The following is a 13,917-nucleotide window of genomic DNA, read 5'->3' as shown; positions in this document are numbered from 1 at the left end:
AATTGTAAATCTAAATTATCGGAGAATTTTAGAATATAGAATAAAAATAAAATATAAATGCAAAAATTTAATACTCAAAGTTGAAATATAAAAGATTATACATATTAAAAAATTAAAATAATTTATAAAGTTAGATATTAGAGAATTTTAAAAATCAAAATCAAAATAAAGTATAAATATATCATAATTATTTTTCAAAAACAAAATTAATAAATAAATTAAATAAAATATAAAAGATGGAAATAATAGAAAAACAAAATAAAATAAAAGTGCCTATCTTATTCTAAATATTGGAGAATTTTAAAAAATACAATAAAAATAAAATATAAACAAAAAATATTGCAAAATTTAATACTCAAAATTTGAAATATAAAAGATTATACATATCGAATTAAAATAATATATAAAGTTAAATATTTGGAGAATTTTAAAAATAAAATATAAATATAGCATAATCATTTTTGAAATGAAAAAAATTAAGAAATGAAATATAAAAGATGAAAATAAATATATATTAACAACAAAATAAAAATAAAATAAAATAAAGGTTCCCATATTAAGAGTTTAAATTTAAAATATATAAAAAAAATAATATACATGTTAAAAATTTAAAATAATATATAAATTTAAATATTAGAGAACTTTAAAATATAACATAATTATTTTGTTAGTTAACAAAATTAACAAATAAAATATAAAATGATGGAAGTTAAAGTAGTTTCTCAAATTTGACCCAATTTTCATAAACGTTTCTCAAATTTAGAAACAATAAACGAGAATGTTATCAAATGAACCATTAACTTTTAATATTCTCCTTCTCCTATACATTTTCTCTCAAGAACACTCCTTTCCCTAAAAAAAAAAAAAAAAAAAAAAAAAAAGTTCAAAACCAAACCAAATCGATAATATATATACCTCTAAGTTTATATAAACGGTGTAATTAATATTTCATTTTGTTAGATGAAGAATGAATTGTATTATTACTATTTTTAGTATTTTAATTTTCATCGTGCATGTATGTTTATTCTTTTTAGAAGGAAAAAAAACCATGTATTATTATTATTAAGAGAAGAAACAAAATTACCCAATTTTAGTATATATTACGGGTACAACAAAAAAAACCAAAAAAACCAAAAAATTAAACCAATTCAAACCAATTTACTAGTTTGATTCGATCTTTTAGTATAAAATTCGACATATTGATTTATATTTGGAGAAAACCCAAAAATATTAGTTCATATTGTTTTTTTATATGAAAAATCATTCAAAATTGAACTAAATCGATATATACCCTTAAAAATAAACTCTAATATTAGGCGTCTTTTAGTATTTTAATTATTATGGTGCATATATATTTGTTATTTAGAAAAGAAAAAATATCAATTATTGTGACACATGTATGTTTTTTGTTCAAAAATTTGCAAAGAAAAAATAAAAATGTCAAATTTCAATCTATAAGAAAAAAATAGACACAATTATAATTCAAAATTAGCAAAAACAACTAATTCAAAATAAGAGTAGAAATAAAAACAAAAAATTTGGAAGAAAAAAGAAAATACCAAAAATCAAGAACCAAACCAATAATAAACTGAACCAAATAAAAACCAACCTATTGGTTTTGTTTTTTATTGGATATTGGTTTGAATCTCTCCCTTGTAAAATTATTAGTTTGATTTAATTTTTGGTTAACTCCAAAACGGATAAAAATTTTGAGAACCAATTCAGAATAGATACCCAAATAAATTTGAAAAATAGAAGAAGGAGAAAGAAAGTGCCTAACTCAGTCAAAACCAAAAATCAAACCAACATAAAACTAATCGAATCAAAATTTAAACTATTGGTTTCATCATTTATTAGACATCAATTTGATTTCTTATTTCATAAAACGAATAGATTCGATTTAGTTTTCAGTTGATCCAAAATAAATAAATAAAGCGAATCACCTAACAACCCACTTTAAACCAGTAATTCAATCAAATCTTATTTACAAACTAATTTCAGGCATGATTTGCAAATCTAGTTTGAGGGGTACTCATTTCAATTATTTCACTAAATTGAAATTAGTTTATAGGTAAAGCTTATAAAGAAATAAGCTAAGCATATAGAAACAAACAAAGTCCATTTATTTGATGCATAGTCACATTTAACATGGACAATGAAATCAATAAGATGGTATGGACTTAATAAAATAATAAAATAAAATATATACGTGGCGAAAAAAAAAATCTTTAATTTGAATTTCTTCTCCTATTATACTAAAAAAAAAAAACTAAATAAAATATACATAGTTAGTTAAAATGTTATAAGATACTACTAAAATAGGATTAAGGATTTTGATTTAACAATTATTAGAGGTAGATATGGTTGATTTGAAGTTTTACTTTTCCTCTATATTTTTCAAGGAATGAAAATGATGGAAAACAACTACCCGTAAATAGGGAGTTGATTAATCAACAGGTCAAGTACGTGATGTGATGATCTCTCGTGGTATTTTTAGATTAAATAATAAAATGAAACTAGATGTTTTTAAAAATAAATTATAACCTTTATTACCTTTATTTATATAAATATATGTATAACTAAATATATTTTTGTTAACTATCTAAGCATCTCAACTATAGCATATGCATATTTTCTCTTTTTAGAGGTTGAAAGTTTGTAAATTTTGTACTAAATAAATATTTTTGAAGTATTATAATTTAAGTTTTTAAATATTTGTATATTTATAAAAATAGGGAACAATATAATTAATTGCATTAGGAATGGGCGAAAATCAAAATTTGGGTATAATTCTTTACGAACATTATATTCTTAATTTGGAAGTCAAAATTAGAAATTTGAACATTCCTAGTTTTTATGAATGAAAATGGTGGTCAACAAAATCTAGTTTGATCTAATAAATGGAAGCTTCTCAGAAATAGAAAGATGATGGCACATGAGACACGAAGAACTTGAAATTCAAAGTTATACCACATATTTTTCATAGACCTAGTTTCGTTACTTGGAAAATACTAAATTCAATAATATTCCAAAAAAGGAAAAACATCACAATCTCCCAGAATAAATTGTATATTTAACAAATAACAAGTAGGCTTCACTTTATATATATATATAATTTCTTTTTAGAAAGTATTTGTTTACACGATACAAGACTATTTTCAAATATAGCAAAATGAGTTAATTTATTTATAAATGTATTACAATATCACCGTTTATAAGTGATAGGATGTCTATTATTGTCTATCATTGATTTTTGTTACATTTAGAAATCTTTCTACCAATTTTGTTATTTAAAATGATTACCATTTGATAAACAATTTTATTTTTTATTTTCTCCTCGAAAAATCAAGTTAATTGAGTTTCTGTTGGAGATTGTTGTAACTTTTAAAATAATTGCTTCTAGTTGTGCTTTTAGAAATTTTTTTAAACAGAAGTAAAATAATGTTTGGTAAATCTTAATTTTAAATTAAAAAAATAGTTATGGAGTTTGGTAAACTAATACTAATTCAGTGTAATTTAGTTATATGAACCAAAGTAGCCTATTATTCCAATTATTATCATATTTAGGACTTCATCTTTTATGAATGCATACACTTTTAGGCTGGAGTCGAACTTCTTTCTTGTGTTTGACTTACTTATATATCCGATTCAACCTCAGAATCAAGCCCAACGTATTTGATTTTATTCGCATCAATCCCGAACGATGCACAAAGATCAAACCAGTATCTACCGCTAATTGATTGATATAGTAGCTCTATATATAAAGGTTAGTTATCGAAACCCAACCAAGATTAGTCACAACTTTCCATTCATTCCCTTACTCGAGTTCGAGTAATCATCTACCTCTATGCAAGACAAAGATTTCATTGAGTTTAGCTCGCCAAGAATACTTTCAAAGAGTTGACTGAATTCATTCCTTTTGCACTGAAGCAGGACAGACTTTCAAGATAGTTTACTTGCTTACTTCTTAAAGTAAGGCAAAACATGGTAAAAATCTTTAGATCCATCACAAGCCATAAAACCAGTAGAAGAGTGTGAGGCAAGAAAGGGTATATAGGTTGAGTTGATCCTTTATTATGTAGCTCTACCACATTTTTAAATTTAATATATTGTTTTAAACTTTGTATGATGGACTTCAATTAGTTTTGTTTAACCTGTATTATTCAATAAAACTTTTTAAAAAATAATTATATGAAATTTTGTGAACAATGTGGAGTCGAATTTGTTGATTATTGAGATACCAATTGAACTATGTTTATTTTGGTTTACTGATACTTTTAAAATGTTGATTTTTTTAATGCAATCGTTGGAGTGATTTGATTTGAGTCTCTAATTTCTTAATCGAGCATATCACTTATATTGGTTGAGTTATATTCTAAAAAAAATTAATTAAGAAAATCTTGTTGCTAAATAAAGATTTAAACTTAAAAAAAATGTTATGGTTGTTATAATCACAAGCACAAGGGGTACCAACCAACCCTAGATTCATTATTTCACATGCCATGGATGGGCTACATTTGACTTTTAGTCAAATTATAAGCTTTGACATTGTTTATAATATGAAAATTTTGCCTTAAAAAAATCCCACTTGCAATTATATTTGCAATTACCCTTTCTATAATCTTTAAATCTTTGCTTTGCTATAACTTAACAAAAGTATACAAAATAGCTTTTTCCCCATTTGATTATTAAATTAATGCATGCAATTTAACCCATGATGTTCATCAATTTTCTTTGCTCTTCTTTTAATTTACATACATTAATCAAATCTTCATATGGTTGACTTTCCTTCTTCTTTTTTTTTTCTTTTTTTTTTCTTTTAATATATATATAATCATCAAAAATTAGTAAAAGCATTTTCCCCAAAATTTACCCACATGGATTTTGTTGGTAATAATTGCTTTTCCAATTACTTTAGAAGGAATTTTCCAACATTATCATGAATTCCCTTTTGTAAAATAGCAAAAGAAGAAGAAAAGAAACACAAAAAGAAATAGAAACATCAAAGGAAAGAATTTCCTTCTTTCCTTTTGAAATATCAATCATAAACTATAATGGAAGCATACATACATATATAATTTTATTTTAGTCTTTTCACATAAATGAGATTGAGGGGTTGAATATCATACTCTAAAGTATTGAAAAAGAGAATGTTAATTTATAGTTTTTGACCCTATCAATCATAATATTGCAATTACAAATACAACATGTTTTATCAATAAATATGTTCTAAAAATAGCATTGATAAGACATGCTAATCAACTTACCATGTATAGGTCAATTACTTCATCGTCATCTCGAACATAAGTCAAACTAATATGGTTACAAAGATTCGAATCTCTTCCTCTCCAAATAATGTTGAATTATAAAAAAATAAGGGTAATTGCAATGTGTAACACTTTTAGGGCTAATAATTAAGTATATAATAACATTTTTTAAGGAATTGCAAATATAGCAAAATTTATCAGTGATAGATTCTATCCTTAATGACATTATCATTAACACACTCGTTTAGTCATATAGTCTATCATCGATAGACTTTGAGATTTGGATCTAAATTTTGTTATATTTACAAAATTTTTTGCATTGTCCTATATCGGTTAATACATTGGGTCTGATTGCAATATTTGCAACAGCCCAAAAAATAATTTATTAATCATATCAATGAAAATGTAACTAATTCAATAGAAGCGTGATTTCAAATTAACAAATTTAGGCTCCACTTTACAATCATTTGATTTTTTATTTTTAAAAAAATTAAAGCCTTTTTTTTTTTTTTTCCAGTTTCTTACCATGATTTTCATATTTCTTTAAGTAAAGAGTTGAATTCTTAGAAAAAAAACGGAAAAAAAATAATAATTAAAAGCTACTTTTTTTTTTCCTTTCAAAATTTGGCTTGGTTTTTGAAACTATTGGTAGAAATTTGAAAACATAAAACAAGAAATTTAGAGGTAGAATAGATGCTAAAAATCAGGACTCGTTTGGTAACCATTTGATTTTTTGGTTTTTGGTTTTTGAAAATTAAGTCTAGATTTTGTTGGCTACATTTTAGAAATGTTTTTAAAATCAAGCCAAATTTAAAAAATTAATAAAGTAGTTTTTAAAAATGTTATTTTTGTTTTTAAGAAAGATGCAAATCATGGTAACAAATTGAAAAAAAATAGCTATCAAATGGAAATTTAATTTTCACAAACGAAAATGAAAAATGAAATAATTACCAAACAAGATTTAAATAATTATCAAACGAAGACTTAATTAATATTTTAAATTAGGAAGGCTTAATTGACATAATATGTAATGTAAAAGGATTGAAACCATATTCAATTTAAAAATATACATTGCTTTGATTTTCTTCTTTAGATGATAAATAAAAAGAAAGAAAAAAGAAAAAAAAAATAGTTGTGGGTTTGATTAGTGTTTCACTTTTAGGGTGGTTGTTTTATGAAGTTTGCATGTGATGTCTGTTCTCAAAAGGTATGATTGCAGCTGCTTCCCATTATTATTTGAATCTCTTCACCATCTAAATCTCATGCTCTTAGCTTCTTCAAAAATCAATTAATTCATTCTCATTTTTCACTAGAGCTGAATATCGAAAAATCGAGTTGACCGATCGAATCAAAGTCGATCAATCAGTGTCAATTTAGAATAATTCCAAATTGACAAATTAAAAAAAAAGGAATGAAACCAATTGAATCGAAGTCGGTCATTTGGAGAAGGAGAGGGGTCGATCGTCGTTGGTTTTGGAAAAATTCCAAATCGAAAAATAAAAAAAAGAGAATAAAACGATTAAAATTGACTGACTTTTACTCCTAGACGATTGAGGATGGTTTGAACATTTACTAAACCGATCATAATCGATTTGATGACGATTTGATCGGAAAACCGATATCGACCCACAGATACTCACACCTATTTTCTACCTAATTAAAAGGCTGAATATTGATTTAACTTTAGATTTTTTTTTCTCCACTTTTAGAAAAGTTGGAATTAAACTACTAGGGGAAAAAAAAAAAATCTTTTTAGTAAACTTTTTGTTAAAAAGTTTATAATTTCGCCTATGAACTTCTCACTTAGTTGGCAAAATTTAATTTTAATTGTTCTTCTTTAAAGTAGTTCAGTTTCTCTTCTAAAATTTTGTCAACTCACAAAAATATTATACCATGTAAAATTTAATCATAAGCTAATTTTTATTCACTAATTTGAACTCGATACAAATGGTTGGATTGAAACTCTTTTTAGTAATAATAGAGACTAGGTTGAAAAAACGTACTTTACCAGAACTCTAATATATTTAATGGGTTGGGTTGAGTTGGTTTGAACGATTTTTTAGATCCAACCCAATTGTTCAATTTTTTAATTCAAATGACCCTTATTAAAAAAATGAACGCAACTCAACCCAACTATGAAATATTTGGATTGGGTTGGATTAATCGAATCATTTATTTAAAATTTTGTTATAAAAAGAAACAAAACGTAAATATGTAAAAATCTAATTTAATTGTTTTTATATATTGAATTAAGATTAAAAACTCAATTTCAATTTATATAGTAAATTTTTTTTTGAGCAAAGAAACTACTTTTTAAGAATTGTTGAAAAATAAAATATTCAAAAAAATATTGAAATTAAATAAAATTAAAATCAATATATGTATAAATAATTGTGTTATAAATAATAAAAAATATATATTTTAAAGGTAATAATAAATTCGGGTTGGTTCGGGTTATATTAGGTGAACCCATGAACCAACCCAACCCAAAATTTTTCATTTAACGTATGGTTGGGTTGTGTTGATTGATTTTTTTGGGTTATTTGGTTTTTTGAACACCCCTATTTAACGTCTCATAATTTGTAACTTAGAAAATTTTTTTTTGGTCTCTAAGTTTTGGGTCTAGTTTCTATTTAGTTATTTCAAAATGTTACACATTTCGTTCTTAAATTTTAAGTTTGGTTTCAATTTAATCCCTAAGTTTCAAAATATTACAATTTTATTATTGACATTTGTGTTTTGTTTCAATTTGGTCCTTATGTTTCAAGATTTACACTTTTAACCTTGATTATTCACTAAATACTCTTCAAAAGAATTATAATTAACTTTCAGTATTTTTTATTACTTCTAAAATTAAATTCAAAATTTTACTTCATAATTATTTTTAACTAATTAATATAAATTGACATCAAAGATTGAAATTGAGTATTTAATGAAAAATGAAGGTTAAAAATATAAAATTTTGAAACTTATAGATTAAATTGAATCAAAACTCAAATCGCAAAGCTAAAATTATAATATTTTGAAATTTAGGGATTAAATTGAAACAAAACTCAAAACTTAAGAATTAATTGTGTAACATCTGAAAACCTGAGACTAAAAAAAACTACGCCCAAAATTTAGGGACCAGAAATATATTTTCCATTATAACTTTGTTTAAAAGAAATTAAAGTTTGCTAATTGATTTATTTATTTTGGAGATTTGTCATCTCTTTAATATTATATATAAGACACAAGTCAAGTCATACGTAGTTGGATTAGTCTAGTCATTTTCTAACTACTTTACTAATCACTTTGAATATATTAGAGTTTCGATTAACTTAATCAATTCATTAGTCAAGATTCCCCATTTCTAGGCTTATAAAAAATAGAGAAATTATACACTTTGAAAATCCAAGTGGGACTTCGTAGTCATATTTATTTATTTATTATTATTATTTTAGTTCGTCTTGTATCATTTTTGTTTTGTTTTTTTAAGTAGCTTTACTTAAACCATTGTCATAGAAAATAAAAATTAAGACCAAGTTACAATTATTTAATATATTTACTTAAATTCTTAATTGTACTTGACGAAAAAAAAATACAAATTGTCTTAATTTAACATTAAGTAGATAATATTCAATTATCGAATATATGATGATTTACCCTAATTATAACATTACTAACATCTCTTCTTAAAATAAGTGGATATCTATATAATTTAAAAGGAAGTTGTTTAAAATTTCTTTTTTTTTTTTTTTTTTTTTTAGTATAATTGATGGTAGGAAGATTCGAACTATAGATATCATGGATATTAACACACTCGTATGCCTATCGAAATATGCTCGATTTGATAATATTATCTCAAATAAATGAAAATTTAATCAAAAGTTCATGCATCATAAGTATAATGAAATAATGAGCAATCATGTTGAAATTCAAAAAAATAATTTAAAGTAGTCTAACTTTATTCACCCATTAATAACATATCAAGTTAGGCTTCAACCTATCCATGCATGGTGTTCTAGTCAATGGATGAACATTAAATATCCACCATTCTAAATATAATAATTATTATTAAAACTAAAGTGATAAAAAGGGAAAAGAATTATAAATAAAGAGAAAAACCCTAATTGAAGTGATGTGAGAGGAAATTTTTTTTGAGTAAATGGGCTTTTAAAGTTAGGTGGCTCATGCCTTCATGGATTAGTTATTGCATATAGGGCCATTTGGCAATCAATTTTACCCTCAATATTCAATTTTCTAAGTGCCACTTCTAAAATAATGTCCATTATATTCATATAAAAGTTTACATTAGTTTTCAATGGAGAGGCCTTCAACACAAATAAATTACATTGTTTTAAGTACATCTTTCAACCTATTAGATCTTATATTAATTGTATATTGGTATTTTTGATAGCGCAAGTATGTGATAAATAAAAGTGTACGATGAATTATTTATTTATAGATCTATGATATATTTTATTAAAACAAAAAGATTTATTTGATTATCATACTTAATAAATAAAAATTTGTTAAAGGTGAAAAAATCATCGATAATTGATATGTACTACCTATCCACTTGGAGGTTCCTACCTCCATTTATTGTACTAAGAAAAAGTTTTGAAATTTGAACAAATTATCCCTTATAATCATAGGAGTTGCATCGTCCCAACTACAAAATTGTTTATGGGCCTTGTGGAGGAATATGGCCCACTTCTTTATGGTCCACAATCGTAAGCCCATAAATAATTACCGAAGAAGGGTGAATGTGAAGGATGGGTACTTTTACTAGACGGGGTAAAAAAGTAATTACCACGTGGAATTTTTTTTTTTCTCCTCTAAAAAATAGCATGTGGAACTTAAGTCTTCAATGTTCTCATTATTGTTTTAGGCTCCATTTGAAATTTATTTTATTTTTAGTTTTGGTTTTTCTAAAATTAATTCTACAAACCATACTTACATCATTGATTTATTTGTTATGTCATAGTTTAAAATGAAGTCTAAGTTTTTGAAAATTAAAAAAAAAATTGTATTTAAATTTTTTTGTTAAGAATGTAAAAAGAAAAAAAAAAAAGAAAAAGAAAAGAAAAAGAAAACCCATGATAACAAAGAAATGGTGAGAAAACCAGCCTAATTAATTTCTCAATTTTATCTTTAATGTATTGAGAATTCTCAATTATATTTCTTTTACAATTTATGTGCACAGATATGTTAGTTATATATTTTTTAATTTAGAGATTTTTTAGACATTGCATCCTTAATATTCACCTTTAATCTCTTGTTGAATTAAAAAAAGAAAAAGAGATTTTTATTAGACCTATAATCAAAGTTTTAATTTATATTTCCCTGTCTCAGGAAAAATGAAAAAATGAAAGAAAATTTTCATAAATAGAAAAAAATATCAATCTATTTACAAAAGAAACATTGATAGATACTAACTTTTATTAGCATCTTCTATCAATTTCTATCACAGAAGATTAAATTTGTACTATTTTAGGTAAATAGTTTCCGTTGTTTTTATATTTTTGAAAATCATAATATTCCAAAAAGAAAAAAAAAAAGAGGAAATATAAATGTTGTATAATTAACAGATAATTTCAGGGTCATAAACCAAAATTAGCCGTACATTCAGAAATCGTTAACCCTGACAGCTTGACGAGGCATTTCATAGGCTTCTTTGAGCCGCGATTTCTTGATTCCGGCGACAAAGCAGACCTTCTCCGACTTATAACTCTCGACGGAGACGGCGGTGACTTTGGTCCACACCACAATTTTGGTCTTCATTCCTTCAACCGAACTCAATTTCCCTTCCGACAGCGTTGCCTTGACGCGAGTAGCGTATCTCACGATTGACGAGTCCTTGAAGCTAACCTCACACGCCGACGCTAAATGCACCACCAGCCTTGCCTTCGATTCCTCCAATTCGTAGCAGATTATGTTCTTTGGGAACAATCCTGCCGGAAGATTGTGCTCTCGGAGTAGCTCCGGCAGTGATTTCTGCGGCTTCCCTTCTCGTCGGTATCGCCATTGGAAAGAAAAAGGTCATGTGTTTTTCCATTTAATTAGTGGTTCGTCATTCTATACACATTATACAGTGTTGTTTGAGCCTTCTGTTCTTATGTTTTGATATAGGATTTGAAACTTTGGTCAACAACAAAAGCCTAATCTTTAAAATAAATAAATAAATAAATAAATAAATTTACAGATCACTCTGAATTATAGAAGGTTTATTTATTTATTTATAGCTTTTATAACAAGAATGAAAAAAAAAATTAAAAAAACACCTTACGTTCCTATACTTTCATAGAAATAATTTAGTCCTGACTAGAGTTGACAACAATTTAGTATTTGAAATGTAACAATTTAATCTTTATTACGCTTCAAAATCAAGTGAGTTTATTATGTAATAACTTAATATTAATAGTTTATATATATATATATATATAACTTGATTTCCAATCCGATTATTTATATGGGTATGAAATTTCATTAAATTTTAATAATATTTTTCATAATAAAAATTAAATCGTTATAAATGGTAGAGTACAAAGGTTAAATTGTTATTTATTTTAGTTCAGTGACTAAACTATTACAAATTTAGAGAGTATTTGTCCTACCGACTTCATAAGTTGCTATTAAATAATTCTTCTTTAATAGTTGCGCATTCATCGAATTTTCTAATTTTGACATATTAACTTTAGACTTAAAGACTCAACTTAGGGTCTTAATACTTCCTTAAAAGTATAGTGACTAAATCGTTACCTATTAGGGTTCATAGACTAAATTGTTACTTTCACGTGACAGAGAATTTTTTTTTAATCCATCTAAAATTATATAATATATTATAAGTATTTGTACCTTTAATCTTCTCAAATGTCGATTTTGCCTTGCCCTCTATAGCATTGGAGAATGACTAAAATCATAATTGCAAATAACTAATGAATCAACATGTGCTCTAAAATAGTGAAAGAAATAGCGTAGTAACAACATTTCAATAAAATTAACTAAAACAAACTTTTTAATTTTTTTTTTTTTTTACACATGAGGATTAAAGAAAGAAGAAAAAAAATCAAGGAAATTGTAAGGGGAATAAAAATGAATTGAAGTAAAGGGTTGTTTTTTTTTTTTTTTTTTTTTTGAGTACATACTGAAAATTCAGCCGTGATACTGGTGATCCCTTGCTTTGCTTTCTTTGATATCCAAAAACTTCCGACTTTTGCCATTGCCTTCTCCATTGCTTCCCCTTTTACTATCTAAGCCTCCCTAAAAAAACTCCCCTCTTTCAAAAATTAAGTTATTAGAACACAAAATATCTCATTTACTTAATTTTCCTCTATATTGGAGGTATGTCACTCTCTTCCAACTAATAAACTTTTTTCTTTTTTAGACCATTAAAATTTAATAGAATGTATAAATCTTCTTTTGGTGCCAATTTGAATAGAGCTTAATAAATAGTTCGATCACCTAACATGTCATGGTTGAACTACACAGAAAGAGTATATTTTTTTCATTGATTTTTTTTATATTTACTTCCATAACCCAACTTTAATTTATTTGAGTCATGGTTAATTTTTGTATAACCTTGAATTAAAAGTAGTTGCACTTACTTCTTCTTCTTCTTTTTTTTTTTTTTGTTAATAGCTGTAAGATAAATGATCGAATCATAAACTTTTAGAATGATAATTGATGTTATATCCATAAAAATATACTTGAATTGATACCACTTTCTTGTGGGGATGATTTTTATATATGAAGTGAAGAGTCATATAGGTGGTTTGATGCTTCAAGAACAATCATTCAAAAGCAAAATTAATGAATTGATATATTAATGGGAATGAATTATAATGCAAGAAAAGACATAGGTAATGAGTCTGATGTCACCACTCATCATTTATCACTAATGATTGCATAAACATTGTCATTAGTTAGTTTTAATTAAATTCTCTTTCTCTATATGTCCATGGTCTTAAAGTAATAACCACATCTAACCAAACTAAACTTCTATTGTCTTGATCCTTCTCTATTTTTACTTGAAATATTAACACTAATACCAAAATTTTTTCTTCTTCTTAATACCTCAAGTCCAATACTTACATGGATTCCTGATCTCTAAACTTAGGAGATTGGAATATACATAAGAATTAGAAGTTTTCATATGATTGATGATATAAAATCTATTTTGATTCCTCCTGTGACTGTTAAATTATTGATATAATCAAATTTATCATAATTTATTAATTTAGATTTTTGGGTCAATTGGAGATTTAACTAAAGGGGTTGAATCTTGTAGCGGAAACGAGTGATCGCTTTGCTTTCAATTTTGTTTTAGAAATTTAGAACACAGAACAAAGAAATTAACATTCATAATGCAATTACAAGCTAAGCGTCAAAATAAATTGTAGAGAAGAACTCATCTTTGAATAACAATTCTTCAAATCTTCTCCAAGCCTTCAACAATCAATCTCTCACGAACAGTATGAAGACGTCACCAAAAAGTTTTTCCTACTATTCTCTTGACAAGGACTGGTATATGGGAACCGACTTTTGAAAGAGTAGGGAATTATTTTGGATAGGAGATGATTTTCACTAAGAAAACATTTCTCTGCTGTATCCTTGAGAGAGAGAGGATGAACACTGCATAGGGAAAAAATCTCTCTCTTTGAGTAAC

The 13,917-nt window shown here is 25.6% G+C and overlaps 1 protein-coding gene across 1 annotated transcript; it reads right to left on the bottom strand.

Annotated features, from left to right (window-relative positions):
• Nucleotides 1–10,763: 10,763 nt before the first annotated feature.
• LOC120083645 (uncharacterized protein At5g01610-like) lies at nucleotides 10,764–12,868 on the bottom strand. Its single transcript, XM_039039479.1, has 3 exons — nucleotides 12,398–12,868; nucleotides 12,108–12,162; nucleotides 10,764–11,257 (listed from the first exon to the last, which is right to left on the bottom strand). Exons 1-3 carry the CDS (start codon nucleotides 12,482–12,484, stop codon nucleotides 10,878–10,880), a joined length of 522 nt encoding a protein of 173 aa, XP_038895407.1. The 5' UTR covers nucleotides 12,485–12,868; the 3' UTR covers nucleotides 10,764–10,877.
• Nucleotides 12,869–13,917: the final 1,049 nt, after the last annotated feature.

The sequence above is a fragment of the Benincasa hispida genome, chromosome 8 (assembly GCF_009727055.1).
Source record: "Benincasa hispida cultivar B227 chromosome 8, ASM972705v1, whole genome shotgun sequence".
In the NCBI taxonomy this organism is placed as follows: Eukaryota; Viridiplantae; Streptophyta; class Magnoliopsida; order Cucurbitales; family Cucurbitaceae; genus Benincasa; species Benincasa hispida.
The sequence above is the reverse complement of the archived record's forward strand: the minus strand, read 5'-3'. Positions and strand labels throughout refer to the sequence as shown.

Bases quoted from the DNA above. Each gene is read 5' to 3' on its own strand.
- LOC120083645 (XM_039039479.1), bottom strand. From the start codon at position 12,484: ATGGAGAAGGCAATGGCAAAAGTCGGAAGTTTTTGGATATCAAAGAAA. The intron at 12,163-12,397 runs GTATGTACTCAA...TTATGATTTTAG, and splicing joins GTATCACGGCTGAATTTTCA to TCATTCTCCAATGCTATAGA. The intron at 11,258-12,107 runs GTACAAATACTT...ACCGACGAGAAG, and splicing joins GACATTTGAGAAGATTAAAG to GGAAGCCGCAGAAATCACTG.